The sequence below is a fragment of the Engystomops pustulosus genome, chromosome 1 (genome assembly GCF_040894005.1).
Source record: "Engystomops pustulosus chromosome 1, aEngPut4.maternal, whole genome shotgun sequence".
NCBI lineage: Eukaryota > Metazoa > Chordata > Amphibia > Anura > Leptodactylidae > Engystomops > Engystomops pustulosus.
Window position 1 is genome coordinate 100,349,152 of NC_092411.1, and position 19,452 is coordinate 100,368,603.

Sequence of the window (19,452 nt, forward strand, 5' to 3'; positions counted from 1 at the left end):
ATTGAAATCCAACCCCTACTAAATTTTCCCACTTCGGTCTTTGCTATGGATATGTGTGCCACTAAGAGCTAAACACAACGGTAGCAAGTCCCCCTGCTAATTCCTCACAAAATGGTACTAGATGCAAATTAAAATAAAAAAAGTAGAACGTTATTGTAGCCCTAAGAAGGGCTGTTGGGTTCTTTGAGAATCACTCCTGCCTAACAGTAAGCTAATAGAACACCCTAACGCTTTCCCTAACCAGCAGCAGCTCTCTCCCTAGCGGCATCCAGACACAGAATGATCCGAGCAGCGCGGGCAGCGGCTAGTCTATCCCAGGGTCACCTGATCTGGCCAGCCAACCACTGCTATCGACGTGTAAGGGTACCACGTCATGCTGGGTGGAGTGCAGAGTCTCCTGGCTTGTGATTGGCTCTGTTTCTGGCCGCCAAAAAGCAAAACGGCGGGAGCTGCCATTTTCTCGAGCGGGCGAAGTATTCGTCCGAGCAACGAGCAGTTTCGATTACCCTAATGCTCGACCGAGCATCAAGCTCGGACGAGCATGTTCGCTCATCTCTAGTCAACACCTGTTGCATGGCTTGGAGGGCAGGCCCCGGTCCAATCTCAAAGTTCTGAGTTACCTGTCACTACCATTGCTTATTCTTTCTGTATTCTCCACCGCTAAGTATATCAAAATTCTCATGAGGCAAGCAAAGTAAAGCAGCTCCATGTATAGTTTCACCATAATTGCCAATTTTCCTGGGATGTCAATGAGGCTACTGGAAATGGAGAGAACCTCTTAGTGTTTGAGAATTATCAATAATAATAATCACTTTATTAGCCTCAAAGAGGAAATACAGTTATTGCATGCTACTCCATAAAAAGAACAATACAATGAATGACATAACATTAATACAGATCCTGATAAAAAAAAATTCCCCTATAATATCATAAATTAATACACTAATATCTATCAAACAATTGCTGCATACAGGTTTTACCATCACTATACATTACAGTGTAATAGAAACCTGGGGACTGCTAGACACCATAGAATGTAATAAAGAAGTAGAAGAAACTTTACTAATGGATAATAATAATAATAATAATCTTTATTTATATAGCACCATCAAATTTTGCTGAATCAATGGATACATTTTTCCAATTAGAGCTTTCTAATACAATGCACTGGTTGATGTCAAAACATTTTTTTATCAACAGGAAGTAAATGTGAAAGACAACAGGAAGCAAATACTGTATGTAACCTATATACAGAATTCAAAATAATAATTACATATTAATTATTCTATGTAAAAAGTTTAGGTAACTTTTTGTAATTCAGAGCTACAATTTCCCACAGTTCCAAGATGACATATTTTGTGTGCATACTTAAAGAGTAGTAAAGTTGTATTCTGAAGTTAATGTGTAACTACTATTTTTTTTTCTTACTTTCAAAAATGAATATTAAAGGTTATATTAGTACAAAGTACGTTTTAATATACTTTTTCAAGCTTTCGTCTTTTTACTATTGTTTCCTCTGCAAATGTAACTGGAAACCATGTGTGGCCCTCCAAAATAAGATTAACCCGTAAAAGACTAACTCTTTCCATACCTAGAGCATATTTCACTTTATGATCCAGCACTCTGAGGCGAGGAGTATAAAGTATATTACAAATTTTACTATTATCATTTGCTCTATTTACTACTATGCATTTTTGTTGAAAGTTTAGTTGGTTAACTTGTATCAGTTGTGTATTGCCTGAACTGGAAAGACTTTAAAAAGTTGTGTTTATTTGTGAGTATGTCTTGGGACCATGACTAAACAGAACAACACTCCATGCAAAATTTTTTGATCCAGCACTGTGCCCAATGTCCTATCTATAAGAGAAAATAGCATCAGTTTTGCAGATTTATCAATTATGGGTGTTTTTGTAGTGTAAGAAAATGGGACAGTTTATATTTATATATTTCAATAGATCATCTTGAATAACTTTAACCTGAGATATGGCTTCATGCACTTTTGCATTGGTGAAAATATTGAGTACCTTATGTACTGGTCTCAGATGTGGTAAACCTGAGCTAATGGTGTAGCTCTCTTCCATTCTCTCCTACATGGCTCATTTAAAGGCGTGGTATAAGTAGTGGTAAAATACAGGTGCTTATAGTTGTGTGCTGCGGCAGACATGTACAGGAAAGTGAAAAGCTGCCACAATCACAGCTGTAGTGACTCTTTAGTGACTGACATGGACCTCAAATTCTGTAAAATTCTGACTTCCACTCTAATTTTTTTATTCTTATTGACATATGTGCAGTGCAATGACATGCCCCAAATTTACACAGAAAAGATAATAAGAGAAGGGGACACTACAGTTTTTAATTGTAGCTATACATCAACCAAGTATGTTTTAATCTGGTATGTCCAAAAGTCAGGAGGATCTATCATATTCCTTCTTCATGATCAATCTAAGAAAGAAGATCTGGATAAGGAGTACAAGGAGCGCATCACTGCCAGTCATTTCTCAGAAAGCAAAACCTTTCCACTTACAATAAGAAACATTCAACGTTCAGACGCGGGGATCTATTACTGTGCCCTAGAGCATGGCACCATGTGAACTACTGAAACCGGAGCCGTACTTAAACTCTACAATGTGATATAAACTCTTTTCATAGATTGGGGATTGTCATTGGAGATCTAAGCCAGCTGTATGACTATTTCAAAGCTATCTTTCCCATTCCCCAAAAAAGCAATGTTTGTCCTGCAAGGTCCTGCACCCATGAAAATCAGTTTCAAATTTCTTTTCCAGTTCAAAATTCCTCTGTGTGAACTTACCCTTACTTTGATTTATGTATTTGAAAGAGGTATTCTTACTTGTTAGGTTGAATAATATACAATTCAGCAAATATACCTGTTTATTCTGCTGATATAGGCTGCATTTTATTTTGGTAGAGATCCTAAAAAAGGATTTACTTACTATCAGAACATGTATGATTTTTGCTTATATTTCAAATATGGCAATACAATCAGAATTGCTTTGTTTAAAAAGTTAGTTCTGTTACAGTTCTTCTTGAATGTAGGGTCATGCAATAACGGAGATGTGTTGGTTTACAGATTTTAGCAAGTGCTAAACTACCACAGTACAAAAAGCCAGTAGCTACCCTGTCTAAAAACTCTCAACTGAGAAATATCCAGTGACAGAAAACTTTTAAATCAAATTCATGATGATAAAATATTATTGCAACAATAATTCAAATCTTACAACAATAATCATAATGAAAATCCGTTTATCTTGTTAGCAAGCATGGCTAGTTTAACCCCTTGATGTCTGCCCATCATATATATACAACGGGCAATCACGAAGGGGAGAATGGAGAGGACTCCTGAAGCAAGCCCTCTCCATACGCTGCTGATGTCAACTTTATTACAAGTTGACAACTGCTGGTAACTGCCGTGGTCAGTGCTGGCACTGATCGCAGCAGTTACCTTGTTAGCTGCTGCAGTCAAATCCAACTGTGGCACCTAACAGGTCTGCTGTTGGTTGCCGCTATCTGTAAATGGCAGTCGGCACCCTCCCTAATGTCATCAGATGGTGCCGAATGGTGCTGTGACAACTGGGAGCCTGTTAAAGGCTGCTATAGCTGTCATTAGTACAGGCGGTCCCCTACTTAAGAACACCTGACTTACAGATGATCCCTAGTTACCTCTGGACGTTGGTAAGTTACTGTGCCTTAGGCTACAATGATCAGCTGTAACAATTATCAAATGTGTCTGCAATTAAGATTTATTGTTAATCCTGGTTCTGATGACAACCCAACATTTTTAAAATCCAATTGCCGTAGAGACCAAAAAACTTTTGACTGTGGGTTACAATTATAAAATATACAGTTCCGACTTACATGCAAATTCAACTTAAGAACAAACCTACATACCCTATCTTGCACGTAACCCGGGGACTGCCTGTATTTGTATATTACAGACTGAGACAGACTGAAATATAGAAGCTGTAAATCTACTATATACTGCAACACAGTTGTATTGCAGTATGTTATATCAGTTAGATAACATTTTTAAAAATTAAAAATCTCCCCCTTCTCATATATAAATATAAATAAATAAGTTAATCATACATGTCTAAACTATAGAACCATAAAAATAACTATTCCTGATGATGAACCCTGTGAAGGAAAATAGCCCCTAAATGTCCAAAGCGACACTTTTTTTACCATTTTCCATCAAATAACATTTTTTATAAAACATGATGAAAAGGTTGTACAGCTTTTTAAATGATATCAAAGAAAACATAATCCCATTTTGCAAACAGTAACACTTTAGATTGCTCTGTATACTGAAGCCCATCAGAATAACTGTGTTTTTACCAATTCCACCAGTTTTTTAGAATTTTTTTCCAGCTTCCCAGTACATGGAACAGAATATTAAATGGTGACACTAAAAAATTAAATTTGACTTGAATATAACAAGCCAACATATAGCTTTGTAAACAAGAAAAATCTAAAAGTTAGGCTACATTCACACTGCCGTTGCCCGCCCGTACCGTACCGTAGCGGGCAACGGCAGTGCACTGGGAGAGGAGGAGGAGGTGTGCTGCACGTGTGCTGCACCGTACCGCTCCCATAGGGCGCCGTGCGCCCATTGACGTGTATGGAGGACGTATATCGGCCGTATATACCTCGGCCGTATATACGTCCTCCATACGTTAGTGTGAATGTAGCCTTACAGCTTCTGGAATTAGAGGTATGAAAAATGGAAATGCAAATAAAACTAAATAACTTGGTCTTGAATGGGGTTAAATAATGTATTTTTTTAATAATAGACTACAAAGCTTGTTTTTCAGTAACTATTATTTTATTTTCCTACGGTCAAAATTTTTCTTCTCAACCGCCTAAAAGGGGTTTGCCCATGAAAGAAAGTTCGCACATTTGAATCCCCTAAGTGTTATTGCTGTTATTCTGTCACTCAGGTCAGTGTAAAATTCCAGCAGAAACTTCATGATCCCACTAGGGCTGTGGGATGCTGTGTAATGACAATGTGCATAGATTACCAGGGTTCAGGTTTATCTACACTTTTATTTAGCTTCTGAACATTCTACTGGTATTTGATGCAGAGAAAACGATAGATGAGACAGATCAGAGATGAAAGATGATGAGATACATAGGATGCATATAACACATAATAACACAATTCAGCTCTGCTACACCTGAGCTATAACAAACACTGCCAGTTATGCTACATCTGAGCTATAACACACATAGTGCCTCCTCTCCCTTGGAAAAATCCCCCAATTTTTGTTGTCGGCGATTTTTTGTTATTTTCATATATTTCAGGGCAAGCAGAACAACACAGGATACCTGTTCAGGATACGTCAAAGAAAGACATATCTATCAGGTAGGATGTAACCTCATGAGCTTATCTTGGGGAAAAGTTCATCCCAATTTTTGTTGTCGGCGATTTTTTGTTATTTTCATATATTGCAGGGCAAGCAGCTGCAGGAGTAGATGTGGACTGTCCTTGTCAGGACAGGAGCTTTTGGGGTTGCTTTGAGGGTCAGCTTGCAGTGATAGGGTCTGACTAGAGTAGTGTGATGTACCCTTTCTTCTCCTGGATGGATGGATTGACTTTGAAGGACCACAAGACCCATGTATGCTGTACCCTAACCAATGCCTGGTACCACTGACTGGGTGAGATTGCTCCTGTTTCTGTTGCATATACTATATTTATACAGCTGTCTATGCCGTGCAATAGTGTTATACTTTCCAACATATCTGAGTGAAACTTTTTCACTAGACCTTTTTATCTTAAGGCCTTATCCTGTGTAGGTTTGATTCACTTGATGAAGCTATTTTTAAGCATATTGAAGTAAAAGTTATGTTTTATACTATTTCTTTCACCCATGCTTAGTCTTATCCTGGGCTGGGGGTAGGTTTACTGGCATGGGTGGAGTTGTACCAGGCAGGGGATGGGTGTACTGCACTGGCGGTGGGTGTACTGCTTAGGGGGTGGGAGTACTGGTCAGGGGGTAGGTGTACTGGGCATGCAATTGGTGTACCTGGCTGGGGGAAAGTGTACTTGTCAGGGGGTAGGTGTACTGGTCATGGGGTGAGTGTACTGTCAGGTGGTTGGTGTAGTAGTCAGGGTGGTTGTACTGGGCAGTGGGTGGGTGTACTAGAAAGGGGGTAGGTGTGTATATAACTATACATATTACTGCGGAAAGCAGCTGCATTTAGATGCATTACTGGGGGTTTGGCGGTTGTATGTAGATGTATTACTGGGGGGTTGATGGCTGTATATAGATTTGTTACTTGGGATTAGACGGCTGTATAAAGAGGTATTACTGTGGGGTTGGCAGCTTCATATAGACATATTACTAGGGTGTTGGCGTCTGTATATAGATGTATTACTGGGAGGTTGGCAGCTGTATATAGATGTATTCCTGGTAGGTTAGCGGCAGTATGTAGATGTATGACTGGGGGGTTGGCAGCTGTATGTATATGTATTCCTGGGAGGTTGGCGTCTGTATGTAGATGTATTACTGGGGGTGGTGGGGTGGTGGATGTATGTAGATGTGTTCCTGGGAGGTTGGCGGCTGTATGTAGATGTATTACTGGGGGGGGGGGGGGGTTCGTGGATGTATGTAGATGTGTTCCTGGGAGTTGGCGGCTGTATATAGATATATTACTGGGAGGATACCGTAGTTAACGGGGGATAGGAGAAGGTTTACGTATGCTACATTCGGTGGTGGCCTCAACCAGATTTTGCGCCCAGGGACCCCTCCCAACCTTAATTCAGCCCTGTACCCACGTGGTTCTTAAGCCACAAGACAGAGTTCTGCTTCTTCAGTCCTTTGGAATTCACATTCCTATGGAAATTATGGGAACTACTTTGAGGGCATCACTCACAACAGAATCATTGCAGCAGAATTAGTGCTCGATACCTGAACTCTTTAAGTGAGGTCAAAGAGAAAGATCAGATGAACTTTTCCCCAAGAAAAGCTCATGAGGTTACATCCTACCTGATAGATATGTCTTTCGTTGACGTATTCTGAACAGGTATCCTGTGTTGTACTGTCCTTGTTTTGAGTTTTATTCTATCAAACTGCGAAATCAAATCAGTTTTTGTAGTTCTGTAAACTATTTTCACAACACAACTGAAATTATTACATTATTAGATCTGAATTTTACCCTACATAATTCATATTTTTACAAAGCAATGCTGCACTGTGCATGTTGTTGCAAGATCGTTGGAGTTTCAACAAGGTACCAGACTGATAGTGGAACCAGGTTAGTGATAACCATTTGTTTACTAGATTATTTATTTCTACAGTTCAAGGTTATACATATATCGTTAATGTGTATCTGTGATCTGCTTTGTATATCATAAGACCATTTTCACACATATATTACAGACTCCTTTTAATTTTTTAACTTCCACAACACCCAGTCACTTCTCTGTTTAACTGAATCAGCTCAGATCATCATAGACGCCAAAGGGGATTTACTTTATGTCTGAAAATATTTGCATAGCAGCCAGTTTTTAGTCTTATTTGAATGTTCACTGTACCAGATTGGATTGATTACTATTGTAACTCATGGTAGCTGGAAACATTGCCATTTTCAACCCGTTTTGCCCGAGAATATACAAGTGATATATCAAAATGACCATGATACTAGGAATTAAATTTACTTATTGCTAAATTTAACCTATTTTTAGTTAATTTATGAATAAAAAAGCATTATACATTACAAATTTTTTTTTAAATTTTAGTCACTTTAACCCCCCCAAAAAATAAATAATGGACCTAAAACCACTACATACGAAAAATTTCGCTAAAAATGCCTGGTCATTAAAGCCTCTTCATGCTGTGTTATTAAGGGTTAAATAAAATAATGTACTACAAGGCAGTTCCTATTTAATTGTAGGTTCTTTTTCTCTTCTACCACAGCTGACAACAAAGTAACATCACCTTCAGTGTTTGTGTTGAAGCCCCAGAAGGAAAACCCCCTTGTAGCTTGTCTGGCTAAAGATTTCTATCCTAAAGATCTTGAGATCTATATGAATTCCACAAAGAACAGCTTTAGTCATGGGAAGGTCTCTGCGAAGCTGTCATCAAAGGGAAAGTACAGCACTGCATTTGTGACCAACTTGGGGGCAAATAATGCACAATGTCATGCCAAGCACCAAGGAAAATGGGTGACAAACACGGAGACCACTTCAAAACTGAAAGGTACATTAATAGAGTTTAACCTTAACAAAGAATAACCGTTCTTTTATGTATATCTGCATAAATCACATACATGTCACTTTATATTATCATATACTGACATATCATAAGCTTTGAGAAAAAATATTTTGCATATTGTTTGATAAAATATTTATATGTATCTGGATATGTATTTTATGTATGGATATACAAAATAAAGGCAGATGCTCAAAAAGGCAATAAAGTCTTTATTAATTACAAAAGTATATGAATATAAAATCATTTCAAAACCCTTGCAAAGGGGGATAAGAACACAAAAGATCTCCCATTCCCAGTACAAGTAGCCAGTGTACACTTAGATGGTGTAGTATAAAAAAGTACTCAATGAAAAACATATCAGACAGGGTAATTATCATAGAAAAGCACAAGTAGATATAGTATCATGGTATTATTTAGTCAATAAATATGATAAGTCAATAAGATACCAAGTGCATGAACCTACCAGATATATGTCAGCAAATATGCTGCCAGAGTGAATACTAGAACATAGTATAATAAAATGTCACATTACCAAATCAAAGCTGGGAAACATAGAGACCAAAGATGCCCCATGCGTATCGCCCTCTAAACGGGCTTCCTCAGGGGTCAGGGGATTTTATGTATGGATATAATTTAAAAAAATTAGTTTTGCAGGGTCAATTTTTTGGCAGGCAGAATGGGTTGTAAATTAACAAACAACCCTTTACTTACCTCTCTCCCGGCATCTCCCGTCAGCACTGGTCCACTTTCCAAATAAAGGCTGCAATGGTGACAATACACAATGGGTTCACACTGCTGCCTTATAATATCCTCTATATCAGTGGTGGCGAACCTATGGCTCTCTATATGGGCACTCCTGCCATCGCCCCAGGGCAGAGTATACCAGACAGGACTCAAGGCCTCTTGCAGTCCCAGGCAGCCCAGGACCCCAGAAGGAAGCTACAATGATAATCCAAACTTCTTCTCCTTCTTTCTACTGTATTGGTGTCCTCAGGTGTCTATACTATTTAAACCCGTGAAAGAGCAGGTAGTAATAAGTTACTGCTTAAATTGTTGCATTGGCACTTTGCGAAAAATACGTGGGTTTTGTTTGTAGTTTGGGCACTTGTTGTCTAAAAGGTTTGCCATCGCTGCTCTATATGAACGGTAGGAGCTGAGTGCAAATCTCCTCTATATCAACAGCAAGGTCTGAGTGTGAGGATTTTCTAGAAGAACAACAGGAGCTAAGTGGATGGATTCTCAAAAATGTGAGGATCTGCACTCCATTCTCTGCTCATTTTCAAACAGACTGACACCATGTCCCACTCGTTTTCTTCTCATATAGCCTGCATATAGTCCTTCTTTGCAACCCATGTTTCCTTCTTTCATTAACCTGTACTCCTTATTTCCATCTTTTTCACAGTCAGCACCGCCTGCACCTCATTTCCCCCTCTTCTTCACAGCCTGCACCCCTAGTCTCCCTCATTTTCACAGACTTTATTCCCTTTGCCCCTTTTTCTCACAGTCTGCAGTTCTATCTCCCCTTCTTCACATCTACATGTACCTATTTCTCCAGCCTGAATCCTACACAAGTCCCCATCGCAGACTACACCTCTATGTCCCCTAGTCTCTCCAGATCACATGTCAATATCATCCTTTTTTTTTAAAAAGGCTGCACTTCCATATCCATGTCACAGCCAAAAGAAAAAAAATGCAAAAAGGGGAACATTAAGAACAATTGGGCTGAAACATGAAAAGGGGCATGAAATGGCATGTAAGCTTTAGAAAGGCTGGCAACATAAGGGGGGAACTAATGAAAATAGGGGGTATTTCAATGGAGGCCAACAGAAAAGGGGTAGGTATGCAGTGTGGGGGAACATTATTCTATGTCATATGGGGACCACATTAAGGGGACATTCTATAGTGTTGGTGCAGTTAGGTGAAGGACATTATATTTTTTGGGCCCACTAGTGATTAGGGATGGAATGGGTCAAGGACAGGGCTAACAAATGAAAAATGTTCGCCACCACCTTACATGCCCCACATCCTTTCCCTGTTTTGCCATCTTAGAAGTTGAGATGTATGATTAAACTATAAGGTTCTGATAAGTAGAAATATTTATTCAAATTATATCAGTTGCAGCATGCCTTTGGGGAACCAAAGTACAGTTCCCCCCCCCCTAAAACTACACTAAAATGAAAATTTAAAAAAATGTATGAAAAGCCAACAATACAGTTTTTTATATTAGCTGTTATCTATTTGCCATAAATACCTGTTTGAGACTATTTTAAGATCAGTAAGATCTGTTGGGGATCATCATAGAATGTCAAAGTTGTTATAACTTCACTATTCATACAAATCATGAGGCTGACATCAGGTTATATCTATAGCTGACCTCTTCTTCTTTGTATTACAGACCTGAACTATCAGCCCAAAGAAATAGATTTGCCAGATTCTGGAAAATGTCAGCAGAACTCAGGTTAGTGCAAAGAAATGTACATGTTTTGCTACATATGTCATATTGTTATATGTCAAACTTACCGGTAACATTAGCTTGTGTCCAGTGATCATCAATAGTTGGACTGTAATATATTAATTACTGTATATTATTTCTAGGACAAAATATATTATTGTTAATTAATAAGCAGGGTATGATTGAATTAAAAAAAACTGCTTACAGAAATAAAAGGCCTGCATTAAAGGGGTACTTAAAAGGTTCACATCACCGATTTGTTGCAAACATTCTACCCAATGACCCATTCAACTGAATGCATGCAGCAAAAACAGGTGAACAATACAGTGTGGGGTGTGAGCGATATAAAGGGTGGGATCTCACAGGGAGAGGAGTTGAACTATTTGGGACCAGTGAGTGGGCAATATTTAGTCTTGACTGACTAAATAGGGGTGTTATACAAGAGCATGGCCTTGGAAATGGACCTTTTCCACTTTCTCTCTGTACTGAAATTTGTGAGCTATGATTTAAATTGCATACTACAAAAGCGTACATGACATCTCTACATGCTCAGATAAATTACTGTCCATAATAAGTGTTTACTGTCAGAAATTTTGCTGTGTCAACAGTATGAGTGTAGTCCATACAACAGTCCACACAACACAAATATTAGATGTCAATTTATATGCAATGTTAATAATAATAAATGAATCCTCTCTATTACAGCTATTAAACAATAGATGTGGAAAGTTATGACTGTCTGACATTTAGAGCACCATGTATACCTATTGCTTAATATAATATGATATGTATTACTTTTCAGAAAGAAGCAACACTCTCTCTTTGTATGTCATTGGAATTAGACTGCTGTTCACGAAAGCTGTAGCCTTCAACATCATTGTGACAGCCAAGTTACTTGCTCTCTGAGGTAATGATTAACTTGAAAGTGGGGGTTGTATGGTATGTAATGTGTCCTTGTTGCAGAACAATCCAACTTTTCCATTGATAACATTTAATAAACTTTTAGAACTTTGACAATATTTTGTTAAAGCTTTTAATGGTGGCATAAGGCAAAAAAAGTGAAACATTCGGTAGTTTTGTTCCTGTTACAGCAATTACCGTATGAGAAAATGATTGTTTTATTTTGATTGATTGGGTATTTTGGAACACAGGAAAAGCTAACACATTCATAATTTGAGTTGTTTATTTATGCATGCATTTGAATTTTTAGTTTTCAAATTTTAAGAATTTTTTTCTTTAAATGTTTTCTACTGTAATTTCAGTCACTCATTCAATTTACTGCAATACACTCGTATTTTAGTATATTGTGAGTATATTTTGGAACTCTATGACACCCTGCCTACAGCAGGCTGCAATATGAGAGGCATCTGACTGTCATGGGCACTGAGCAGTACCCTCTGAAAGCTTTATAGGGTGCTGTTTAAAGCTAATATGGCCTTACCCAATATGGATGTTCCCAGTAAAGCTCTGGGTGACTTCTAACCCTAATCCTCAGTAACCGGGACTTCAATAAGAACTTCAGTAACAGAAGAAAGACTAAACAAATCAAGTAATTCTAAAATGCCTTTTTTATGACCCCGTGGGGAAGATATTATAAAACAGAAATACAACACATACGTACATAACAGTATGGCAATGTATTAATTTTAACATGTGATCTAGTGACAACTGTTCATGTCCCAGAGGGACACATTCACTGTGCATAGACATGTAAACGAGGATCTTACACTGATAAATATGAGGGTCCTGCAGCAGGGATGACTCATCCTGCTCCCTCCTCCCTGTGTTAATCAGTGTGAGTGAATGAGAGCAAAAAACACACACCGGAGGCTGCCATTACGGACGGACTGTAGTTATGAGAAACAGGAAGTTGTGTGGAGATGTAAAGTGCAGCATGGGGAGAACAGGGAAGGCTGAAGCTCTCACAGGATACAGATACATGTACAGATACATTTCTAATGGAAAAGATTTATTAAAAAGTAGTCAACCCCTTTAAATATACTATTTTCTGTCCTGGTCATTTATTTAATGTGAAGAAACATTTATTGTGTAAAGTAAATATCTGTATGGGCTCATACACACTAGTTTATTGTCTTTGGGATAATGTGATATCATGTAGTTTACGCCATAAATGACCCAAAGCAACCTCAAGATTAGGCGTACCTTGAACCGGACTCACATGTTCGATAAGGAATATAGCTTTGCATGCACAGCTCTTTGCATTTAGCTGTAGATGACTTTCCTTAAAAGATTGGAAATTGGCTTTGGTCATGGCAATTCAACTTTAAATGTTAAAACATGATGTACAGTAAGTTGTGCTGTTTGATTTATTAAATTTGTAATTTTATAATTTTTTTACAGATTGAATTTCCATGGAAAACTGCTCCTGAGACCAATCTCTATCTATCCAGACTTTAACATTTATTCTTACATTGCCAGCTTCAATATTTTCTATATGCTTATAAATGAAAAATAAAATATATAGTAATAATTTGATATTAGTTATCTGGTTATTTGCATTTTTAATAAATGTCACAGAACATTTTGAAATGGAGATAAACTATTGAACGAACATTTGTTTGCATAAAACTGAAGACCAGCTGCAAACCAAAACTAATAAATACATCTACATTTTATGTCACTTATATCATTATTTTTTTCTCTTTTTTGAAATACACATGTGATCCGAGATTCCGATTTCACTTTTGATACATTTTTTAGTATTTTTTTACTTTAGCCACCCTCCTCTGGAGACTGCAGAAAGTTAAAAAAAAAAACAAAAAAAAAACACTTTTTTAAAAGGTCTCCCACAATTCATTACTATTAATCTTCTTTTATCTAATTCCCTCATATATCCACTATTTGTGTAACCAGATTTATCCAATTAGATGATTTATTTATTTTACACAATACATGTACAATAAAATGTACAATAAAAGTAGTTGTATTCCATTCACATTCATTAAGCTTTAGATCAGGTCTTATTCATTTATAAAATATTAAAAGGTCAAATCACCCCCCTTTCCCTAGAACGGATATAAAACATAATAAACAGTAAAAATCACAGGCACATTAGGTATCGCCGCGTCCCAAAACGCCCGATCTATCAAAATATAAAAACGGTTACGGCCGGTGGTGACCTCCGAGGCAGGAAATAGCGCCCAAATGTCCGAAATGCGACTTTTACACCTTTTTACATCACATAAAAAATGAAATAAAAAATGATCAAAATGTCGCACAGAACTCAGAATGGTAGCAATGAAAACGACGGCTCATTTCGCAAAAAATGACACCTCACACATCTCTGTGCAACAAAGTATGAAAAAGTTATTAGCATCAGAAGATGGCAATTTTTTTAATTCTTTTTTGTACACATTCGTTTAATTTTTGAAAAGGTATTAAAACACAATAAAACCTATATAAATTTGGTATCACCATGATCGAACCGAACCAAAGAATAAAGCTGAGGTGTTATTTTGAGTGCACAGTCAAAGTCAAAAAAACGGAGCCCACAAGAACGTGACTTTTTTTTTCAGTTTTTCCACATTTGGAATTTTTTTTCAGCTTTGCAGTACACAGAATGTTAAAATAAATAACATTACGGGAAATTAAAATTTGTTACGCACAAAATAAGCCCTCATACAGGTCTGTACACGTAAAAATGAAAAAGTTATGGATTTTTGAAGTTGGAGAGCGAGAAATGAGCGGAAAAACCCTGCGTCCTTAAGGGGTTAAAATAAAATTGAACAAATTATGCTAATAATTTGGAAGGGCTCTAGGGGCTTTACCAAAGTCGCTCTATGCAGCAGATCACCCCTTTTAACTTTTTGAAAAGCATAACCTTTATAGCTGTATCAGTGTTTGCTTCTTTGCCATTTGAGTAATTTGGCACCATTTTTGGGTACATAGGATTTATTGATTTGACTTTGATTAACCCTTGTTTGGGGGAAAATTGTGTAAAAACTTAAATTCTGATGCTTTTCAGCTTTTTTTCAATTATCAGTATACACTATGCAGTGTAAATTTTATAAAAGCCAACAAATTTAATGTCTGTACCGTATATACTCGAGTATAAGCCGACCCGAGTATAAGCCGAGACCCCTCATTTTACCACCAAAAACTGGGAAAACCTATTGACTCGAGTATAAGCCGAGGGTGTAGTATATAGCCAGTCTCCGTGTAGTATACAGCCAGTCCCAATGTAGTATACAGCCTGCCCCCATAGAGTATACAGCCTGCCCCCATAGAGTACACAGCCTGCCCCCATAGAGTACACAGCCTGCCCCCATAGAGTATACAGCCTGCCCCCAAAGAGTATACAGCCTGCCCCCATAGAGTATACAGCCTGCCCCCATAGAGTACACAGCCTGCCCCCATAGAGTATACAGCCTGCCCCCATAGAGTATACAGCCTGCCCCCATAGAGTATACAGCCTGCCCCCAAATAGTATACAGCCTGCCCCCATAGAGTATACAGCCTGCCCCCATAGAGTATACAGCCTGCCCCCTGCCAAGCGAATAAAAAAAATAAAAAACGTAATACTCACCATCCGGTGTCCCGATCTTCAGCGCGAGGCTCCCGTTCCTCGGCGCGGTACCAGGCGGCGACCGCTGGCAGATCACATGGACGCGATCTGCCGGCTACAGAAGAGAGAAGAGGACCCGCCGCCGCCTGGTACCACGCCGAGGATCGGGAGCCTCGCGGTGAAGATCGGGACCCGCGCTGAAGATCGGGACACCGGATGGTGAGTATTACTGTTTTTATTTTTTTCTTGACTCGTGTATAAGCCGAAGTGAAGTTTTTCAGCACATTTTTTGTGCTGAAAAACTCGGCTTATACACGAGTATATACGGTACTTTAATATCAGTTTACGATTTAAATTTTTGGGGGGATTTTTGCTATGTAGTGTAATTTCATAAAATATTGATAGTTGAGTTTATGTTCCACTTCTTGCCCACGATAAGATTGTGCCTCTGATATTGAGTCTTGTCAGTGAGGTATTCAACCCACACATCGGTTAGTTGGGTTTCCTGTTTTAGCAAACATAACAGGAAATCTAACTACTTATTTACCTTAATCTACAGATTTTACTGATCGTTTTGCATTTCTGTTGCCAAGTATAATGCAGATAAGTACAAATAAATCGTACTTTTAGATAAATAACAATCAAGTTTCTTTCTGGTTTCTATATCATAAGAGATACAAAGCCTGTAGCTCCATGTCGCACAGTAAAGCTGTATATCCCATTTCAAGTTTCCACCAACATATGTTCTACTGCCATCATGGAGGGGAAGCCAGTGTGGGAGATTTGGCCCAGTAGAGACCGTGGTAGCGGGGTGCTGTGATGCAGTTCACGACAGTGACACCAAAGTACAGTCCAAAACAGGTCTAGCCTGTGTTTATTTCAGCAGGAATCAAAATAAAACAGCCTTCACATTCAGGCATCAAAACAAAATAATATCCTACCCGTCAGGGTGCTAACTAAACAATGGTTCTCTGACTCACCACTAACAAAATCACTTGGCTGCTCCAGGCACAGAGGTCAGTGCTGTGTGCTCTCAAGCCTCCTTCCAGAGAGAGACAACATTCTGAGCTCTGCTGAGCGGCTTTATTAGCCTGATTGGCTGTTCCCACCACCTGTGTCCAAGGTGCTGGACAACACAACCTCAGCACTAAGGCCTTGCATAATAGCAAAACCTAGGGGAAACATACCGCCCATCCACAGTTAACCCCTTCAGTGTCTCACATACCCTCCCCCTCTGTTTGACCCTGTGGGGGCGAACACTTTTGGCCATCAGACAGTGGGTATGAGACAGGGCATCGGCATTCCCATGCAGCTTTCCTGCTCGATGTTCCACCGTGAACTTGAAATTCTGCAGAATTAGGAACCACCTTGTGACCCTGGCGTTCCTCTCTTTGGCCTGACTCATCCAGGTGAGGGGAGAGTGATCGGTCACTAGTGTAAACTGTTGCCCAATCAAGTAGTATCTCAGGGATTCCAGAGCCCATTTTATCCCCAAGCACACCCTCTCAACTATACTATAGTTCTTCTCAGTGGGTGTGAGCTTGCGGCTCAGGAATGTCACGGGATGTTCCTCACCCTCCACTACTTGGGACAGGACAGCCCCTAAGCCCACGTCAGAAGCGTCAGTCTGCACAATAAAGGTCTTGGTGAAGTTAGGGGTGGTCAGTACCGGTCCCTCGCACAAAACCGTCTTAAGTCGCTGAAACGCCCCCTCAGCCTCTTCACTCCACTTTACCATCACCGCCCTGCTACCCTTGGTCAGGTCAGTCAGGGGTGCCGCTATGGTAGCAAAATCGGGGATAAATCGGCGATAATAGCCCACTATGCCTAGGAAAGCCCTCACTTGCTTCTTGCTCATAGGTCGTGGCCACTGCTGGATCGCCTCTACTTTATTTACTTGGGGTTTGATGACACCTCGCCCAATACGGTACCCCAGGTAACGGGCCTCTTCCAGACCCAGTGCACATTTTGGGGGGTTCGCTGTCAACCCTGCTGCCCTCAGGGAGTCTACCACTGCTTGCACCTTGGCCAGGTGACTCTCCCAATCGGTACTATAAACTATGATGTCATCCAGGTAGGCAGAGGCATATCTCCGGTGAGGTTTTAGCACAAGATCCATTAACCTCTGGAATGTGGCGGGAGCCCCATGTAGCCCATAGGGAAGTACCACATACTGAAAAAGCCCATCAGGAGTAACAAATGCGGTCTTCTCTTTGGCCCTGTCAGTAAAGGGTACCTGCCAATACCCTTTCGTCAGGTCAAGGGTGGAGAAGAACCTAGCCTGTCCAAGTCGTTCTATCAACTCGTCAACCCTGGGCATGGGATAAGAATCAAATTTGGACACCTCGTTCAACTTCCTAAAATCATTGCAGAACCGTAGGGAACCATCAGGCTTGGGAATCAACACAATAGGACTCGACCAGGGAGTTTTCTACTCCCATGGCCATCAGGGACTCTCTTTCCCTCCATGGCTTTTGGAGGTTCACGTGGTATATCTGTTCGGGTTTCCTCCTCCCTGGCTGAGATACCTTGTAGGTTACCTCCCCCACTTTCTCCATGACCTCATATGGTCCTTGCCATTTTGCCAAGAACTTGCTCTCAACGGTGGGCACCAGAACTAGCACTCTGTCGCCTGGGTTAAAGGTCCTGAGTCTGGCTGACCTATTGTAGACCCTAGACTGGGCCTCTTGTGCCCTTGTCGTGTGCTCCTTTACAAGGGGCATTACCGCCGCTATGCGTTCCTGCATAAGGGAGACGTGTTCTATCACACTACGGTGGGGGGTCCTCTCCTGTTCCCAGGTCTCCTTAGCTACATCCAACAGCCCACGTGGGGAACGGCCATATAACAGCTCAAAGGGTGAGAAACCCGTGGAGGACTGGGTAACTTCACGTATGGCAAACATCAAATAGGGCAACAAACAATCCCAGTCCTTCCCATCTTTGCTGACCACCCTCTTTAGCATCCCCTTCAAGGTCTTATTAAACCTCTCGACCAGGCCATCTGTCTGAGGATGATACACAGAGGTGCGGAGCTGTTTAACCTGGAGTAACTTACACATCTCCTTCATTACCCTAGACATGAATGGGGTACCCTGGTCAGTCAAGATTTCCTTGGGGAGGCCTGTGCATGAGAACACCTGGAACAGCTCCCTAGCAATATTTTTGGAGGAGGTGTTCCTTAATGGAATCGCCTCGGGATACCGCTTAGCGTAGTCCAGGATAACTAGGATGTATTGGTGCCCCCTTGAGGATTTGACTATGGGGCCAACCAGATCCATTGCAATCCGTTCAAATGGCACCTCTATGATTGGTAGCGGGACCAAAGGACTCCTGAAGTGGGAGACCGGGGCAGTAAGTTGACACTCAGGGCAGGAGCTACAATACCGGTTTACCTCCTCCCACACCCCGGGCCAGAAAAATCGCTGCAGGATCCTCTCTCGGGTCTTCTCAGCACCTAAGTGCCCTCCCAGCACATGTTTGTGTGCCAACTCTAGCACCAGCCTACGGTGAGATTGGGGTACTACAAGTTGCTCAACCTCCTCACCCCGTATCTGGTCGACCCTGTACAACAGTTCCCCAACAATCACCATTCGGGGGTATATTTTGTCAGCCCCTGGTATTTGGAGTACCCCATTTATCACCTTAACATTCTCCCGTGCTTTAAACAAGGTAGGGTCCTGTAGCTGTGCAGCCCCAAAATTTTCACGGGAAATCTCAAGGTCCGGCATGTCGGCCACCTCCTCGTGGCCCTCGACCTCACCAGCTAGGACCTCTAGGGGAGAGAATTCATCACATGGGGTCACCCCTACTGCTGGTGTGGGTACATTGGCCTCAAAGGGTTCAGGGGCTAAGGCCGGACACACGTGATGTCCATTATCTGCAACAGCACCTGCGGTGGGTCTTCGTCTCCAGAGGTCCCAAAACACCGGTAAGTCTCTGCCGATAATAACCTCATGAAACAGGGTCCCCACCACCCCCACTTCATGGGTAATAGTACCACAAGGGGTATGTAGGTTGATGACAGCAGTGGGATATTCGCGAGTGTCCCCATGTATACACAACACTCCCACTCTCCGCCCACTGTATAGTCCAGGATCAACCAAAATTCCCCGCACCAGGGTGACCAGACTCCCTGAGTCTAGCAAGGCTTCCACTGTGTGACCCCCGATTGTGACCATACACACTTGGTGTTCTGCATCCGTGATCAACTCGGCTGCCAGAACCGGCCGGGCAAACAGTGACAC

General features: G+C 40.6%; 1 gene segment (V, D, J or C); it reads left to right on the forward strand.

The window, feature by feature from the left end:
- Nucleotides 1-3,663: 3,663 nt before the first annotated feature.
- Nucleotides 3,664-13,136, forward strand: LOC140118175 (T cell receptor delta constant-like). The segment is given in 6 exon segments: nucleotides 3,664-3,690; nucleotides 5,320-5,380; nucleotides 7,935-8,216; nucleotides 10,627-10,689; nucleotides 11,486-11,590; nucleotides 13,045-13,136. Coding segments are annotated over 5 exon segments (537 nt in total).
- The last annotated feature ends 6,316 nt before the right edge of the window (nucleotides 13,137-19,452 follow it).